At 47.8% G+C, this 5,703-nt stretch overlaps 1 protein-coding gene across 1 annotated transcript in view; it reads right to left on the bottom strand.

The window, feature by feature from the left end:
• Positions 1–1,912: 1,912 nt before the first annotated feature.
• Positions 1,913–5,703, bottom strand: part of LRRC45 (leucine rich repeat containing 45) — a gene marked incomplete at its 5' end in the record, with an annotated part of 9,774 nt that continues 5,983 nt past the window's right edge. The window contains 6 exons of the mRNA XM_009584312.1: positions 1,913–2,178; positions 2,591–2,738; positions 2,833–3,006; positions 3,959–4,051; positions 4,653–4,745; positions 5,623–5,693. Coding sequence (XP_009582607.1) covers positions 1,982–2,178; positions 2,591–2,738; positions 2,833–3,006; positions 3,959–4,051; positions 4,653–4,745; positions 5,623–5,693 — 776 coding nt within the window. The remainder of the gene's footprint in view (positions 2,179–2,590; positions 2,739–2,832; positions 3,007–3,958; positions 4,052–4,652; positions 4,746–5,622; positions 5,694–5,703) is intronic.

Below are 5,703 nucleotides of genomic sequence, written 5' to 3'. Positions count from 1 at the left end.
GGCCGGAGCCCTCCGCGAAGTGCCTGGAGGAGCCAGGCGGAGCGCGCGTGTGGCACCGCCCCGCCCCTCCGCAGGGTCCAGCTCCCCCGCCTCGCCTTCCTCCAGGCAGCCAACGGCCAGCTCCCGCTGTCTCCCCGGCTGTCGGAGCATGCCATCCCTCGCGCACGGCCCCTCGAAACTGCACGACAGGCGTTGCTCAGAAACTTGCAGAGGATGGTTCCCACACCGTAGGGCCTCCTGCTCAAGGATGAAGCTTTAAAACCTGGTTGCACTGCAGCAGCAGATTTCACCATCATCTGCCCAGAGCTGCTGAGGAACAAAGATGCAGCAGCAAAAATCCTGCATAAAGATGACTTGTGGATTCCTCCACCTCTCCACATACTCTGCCTAGACCAGAGATAACTTGTGAAGGGGTACTGTCTCAAAACAACAGGCTTTGCTTTTTCCTTACCTGCTGGTCTACAGAGCTGCCCAGCATCCACAGACTATCCAGCTATCAACACAGGCTCTCTCCTCTCCTTGTGACTGGGGCACAGGTTCCCAGCTTCTTTGCTTTTACCTTGGTTCAGAATCAAAATCTGTAAACATACTTAGCTTATCCACCTATAACAGCCGTTTAGCTCCAGGACAGACTAGCAGGATCCTCATGAGAGTAACACAGCAGCAGGTCCCTCCCTTCACATCAGCCAAACACCCAGCTTGCCACCATCCAGGGTTACAGCAAAATGCAAAAGCTCTTTATTAAAAAAGCAGAGCAAAACCCAATATGAAAAATCACGAATGCAAACCAACCAGTCCACACAGAAAGTTTTGTTTTCCAGTTGCCTCTTAAAATATGTACAGCACGTTCATGTCTCCCACCACAGACGCACTGGAGAAACTAACAGGAGGCTCTCATACTGCTGTCCTGACAGAGGTCTCCACTTCCTCTGATTCAGACCCTCACATCCCTTCCCTTTTTCCACACCACACAAGGACCTGTGTAGCCAGGAAAAGGAAGCACCTTCTGCCCTTTGTGCTCTGAGAAGCAACTCCCCTGTGGCGAGTCAGAAGCATCGCTCCTCTCCAGGGTAAGGCCCAGAAAACAGCACTCAGCTCCAGGACGCTGAGAAGCCAGCAGGACAGTTTTGCCATTTGTCATAGTGGAATGAAATCCTACTGCATTTTGGCCACAAGAACTCCAGCCAAGGGCTGCAGTGCACAGTGAGGAAGCACAGAAGCTGACCCCCGACACCCCACCCCACCCTTTCCATGCCAGTCAGTGTTGTAGAGGCTTGAACCATGTCCAAAGCCCAGCTGTCCAACAGGGATATGGATAGCCACTGCACGGCAGTCCCCCTCTGCAGAGCTGTTTCTGTATATAATGAAGGCATACTACTGCCCATCACTACAGCCAGAGCCAGGAGGGGCAGGGTAAAAGAGCCAAAGTGAGCCCTGTCAGCCGCTGCTTCCATCTGTAAGCACTGGGTATAAAAGCACAGGTGGGTAAGGTCCAGTGTTTCCAGCAGCTTTGGAACCCCACGAGCAAAGTAAATGGCTCCCACCTACAGGGAACCGCAAACACTGCTGCCCGTCATTTATTAGGTTTCACTGTGAACAGCCCTGGCATCCAAACAAATGCTTCAGAATGACCGCTGGCCAGGGAACAAACCCCCTGGTAACAACAGGGTGTGCTGACAGACTGGTGCTGTATAAAAGGACACAGAAGCTACTTCAAATGTTGTAGCAGCGCAGGGGAAGGGCTCCACATCATGAACTCGGACCCACGAGCCTCTATCTCAGCCCTGGATGGCTGTTTCCTCCTCTCCTTTATGTGGTTGGGAGCAAGATTTCTGAAGAGCAAGAGCTATTCTCTGTGTTTGCAAGCCTTTGTGTTACCCCACTGTGACAAAACTGTCCCACTTAGAAAGACGGGGCTGTACCTGAGTTGCTCACCCTCTTCCTGACAGCAGGTCATGCTCTCTTCCTTTAAGCCACGCTCTCACCTCCTAGAACTGTGGGTTCCCAAAGGGGAGCCCTGCACATATGCCATGATAGCATTCTGCAAGAAACTTGCTCGCTGGGCCTCTTCTTCCCTCATCCTGGAGATGTCAGCTTCTTTCATTCTCAGCTTCTCCAGCAGCATTGAGATTTCACCTTCTTTGTCCAGCAGTGCCTCACGGTGACTACTTGATAGGGCTGTGAAAGAAGAGCAGCATTAGTAAAGAAAATTAGGGTGTTCCTAGAATAAACAGGAACAACACATTATAGGCACAGCCAAAGGCAATGGAAGCAGGATGATCAACAGGCACATGAGAGAAGCTGCATGAGACAATGTCAGAGGTTTTGCACAGACAAGATGTTACGCTTCACTGTGCAGGAAATCCAAACATTTTGATTGCTGTGCAGCTTTGGGTAATTATCAGAGTCTTGGTCTCTATTAAAATGAGGACAAGAATCCCTGCAAATACATCAGGATGGAGGGTACAATTCATGGTTGTACACACAGGCAGGAAGCACTGCTGTCACTACCTATAAGCGTAGCTCAGTTCCAAGCCCACTGTAGGGTAACCCAGCATTACCATTTCAGAAGCATGAAAGGATCCATCACCTTTCAGCTGTCTCTCCAGGGCTGCAATCTTCTCTCTCAGCCCTTCCTGTGCTGTGCGTTCAGCCTGCAGGTGTCCAATCTGCTCCTGTAATTCCACTTTCACTTTATTCACCTCTGTCACTTTCTCCTCTTCTTTACTGTTCAGGTCCTGACACACAAAGACAAATCCATGAATAACCAAATAACTTCAGCAACTTGTTCTGCCCCTGTAGTGACCATATCTCTACTCCAGTCCAAATTACCTGCTGAAGTTCCTCTAGCCGCCTTCTGAGTCGATCAGCATGCAGGCTCAACTGATTGGCTTTGGCTTGGGCCTCACCAACCATTTGTTTTTGCTTAAGGCAGCAGTTCTGAGCTTCATCCCGTGACTCAGTCATCAGCCGAAGCTTCTCTTCTAGGTGTTCTAGTCGTTGCTGCTGTAAGACACAAAGGAAAATGAAAATACATCAGTCCCATTCCATTCCTGCGAAAGGATTCTCCCCTTTTTGTTCCCAACACAGTGAGCCCTTGATTGAGTCAAGTGGCACTCAAGAACAAGGACAAGACTTAGCCATAATAGATATGGCACTTCTCCCTTGCATTCAGGAGTGAATCTAAGCTGCTTTCTGTTGCCAGGGAAAACATTCTGATGGAGATGCTGCAAAGCCCAGCTCACTCACTGAGAAACAGAGGCATGTCCTTGGTAGAAGCACCAATGCCACTGCCGGTGTTTACAACTAATGCTCTAACTTCGCTTCCTCCATATCCCAAATGGCTCTGAAATACTGCTGTATGCAACCAAGCAACTGCCGTGTCCCACCACAGACACACATGGCAGCTTTTACATGTTTATAACTCAGTAAAGTATTTTCTTTTGTGATATGTTATATATAAGTAAACATTCTAATAGTTTTGGTGTATTTTCCTCATCCCTTGTTCTCTCTCACAGGGCGTTGACTTCATGGTCATTTTCACAAAGTTCAACTCTACAGTGACTTTTTTTATCCAGCAGCAGTAGCCACCTGCAGAAATTACCTCTGAGTCCGGAGAAACAGGAGCAGCCCATGAAAGCTGCTGTTAAACAGAAGGATTGACATCTGGCTGTTAGCTTCAAAAGGTGGCAACTTAAATGAAATCTGCTCTGACAATATCCACATCAACTCTGTTACTACTGGAAAGCACAGAGCAGGTGGGGATAGCGGTTACATGCTGGAGACAATTCAAAGCAGACTTTTCAGGACTCCTTCCTCAGAAATCACACTATTTGCAGGCCAGTGAAACCCAGAGCAGGGAGTTACTCAGCAGTTCTCTGAGACAAAAACATAGGCTAGGCAGTCAAATCCACTCCTTCCCACAGAGGCAGGGCCCACAGACAGGTCTTGTCCTTACCTCCTCCAACCGTGCCTGATTCCGGACTTTTATTAACTCCTCCTCTGCCTGGCCTCGCTGAGTGAGTGCAGCTGCTTTGACTTGGCTCAGCTCCTGCCACAGAAACATGGAAGATTCCAGATAGAGAAGCTGCGTCACTGCAACACTGACCAGAAAACATTAGCAGCTTCCAGTCGCAGGCTACAACGTGACACAGCTGTGTCTCTCACTCAGGGGCAGGGAAAACAAACCCAGATTACATACCTTTTCTCACCCCAAGACTGCCATCTAAATTCAATGAGAATTTCAGTTTTATGAGGGCAAGTAATGGGTGAAGCTTTCAAAAGACAGGGGAGTAGGAGAGGGCAGCGCTGGATCTAGCTGGGGGAACAGATAAGGAGAAATATGCTACGCTACTTGGGACCACATGGGAAACCTGTGAAGTCAAATCCTGATAAGAATCTAACCACGTTCAATGGAAACTTTATTTTTGTTCAATCAGAATCTACAAGTTTCTCCTTGAAACATTGTCCTTCCTTAGTCCAAAGCAGTAAAACTAATTTTAGCTGGTAAACTGCTGTTTTCTGTTCCTCCCTACAGCACGTGACAATCTTTACATAGGTCAGCAATGGAAGACTCCACAAAGCTCTCCTGGCAGCCTTCTCCTGCCACCGCTACCTGAGCATTCCAACGCGCCTAGAGCATCCATTCTCACCTCCTCCAGAGCTATCCTGATGGCTTCCAGCCTCTGTATCCTGTCCTGCATGGAACGTTCACTGGCCTCAATGTGCTGTGTCATATGATCCACCTGCAAAGCAGTAGAAACCATTTAAGCAAGTGCCAGAAAACCACTCTTATCTCTGGCCATTCGCCATGAGAAAAAGCATCCTATCATTGACCCACCTACCACCAAAGAAAAACTCTTACCTCCCTCAGAGCTCCACTAGGAAACTGTAATATAGATAGAATCTGCCCTCTAGAAACTGAGAACTTTACACAGAGATCCCTTCCAGGCCAAGATGAAAGATACAGAATCCGAGCTCTCATCTTCAAGTGGTACAAAACACCAGAGATTCATTTTCTAGCTGTAATGTGGCTAAAATCTTCCTGGCCTATGTCTTTTCTTACAAGATTTCAAAATCTTCAGAGAAATCTATTGGTATAATTTTATTTTTGAGAGATTTCACACCTCAATAAACACTCCAAAGAGAGTTGATCACAGCCTCTTGTCCTGTCCACACTCAGACAGAATCCCCCTGAAACATAACAGAGAAGGAACTAGCAAGCTGAGCCCTGTTAAAGGATTGGTTGTATATAGCATGTATGTCTCGATTTCCTCCATTAATGCACCTTTATTTCAGTGACCATGACAAGATTGCTTATTCATAATTACCTCTATGCATAGCGAGACTGACACAAGGGCCAGCCTCCAAGCCTCTTTTGTACAATCACGTACCACTCTGGCCCATACTCTTGCAAGCTACAAAATCTTACTAGCTGGTAGAATGTCTCTTCAGCTAGGCTTTGCTTGTAGAAATGGCCTATTATTCCCACAGTAAGTCTGAGCCCACCAATTTTTAAACTTGTTTAAGAGCAGCTGACAGCAAACAATGACCTCTAGTGGCCCCTGTATGTCAGGACCAAAAGAGACTAACCTCAGGATGCTGCAGAAACCCCCCTCTTACCTCTTTTAACTGAAGGGATTCCATGTCTTCAAGGCTTTGTTTAAATCTTCTCTTCTCCATTTCCAGGCGTTCTGCAGATTA

This window comes from Fulmarus glacialis, unplaced genomic scaffold (genome assembly GCF_000690835.1).
Source record: "Fulmarus glacialis isolate BGI_N327 unplaced genomic scaffold, ASM69083v1 scaffold29150, whole genome shotgun sequence".
Lineage (NCBI taxonomy): Eukaryota > Metazoa > Chordata > Aves > Procellariiformes > Procellariidae > Fulmarus > Fulmarus glacialis.
Note: the sequence above shows the minus strand (reverse complement) of the source record. Positions and strands in the feature narration are given on the sequence as shown.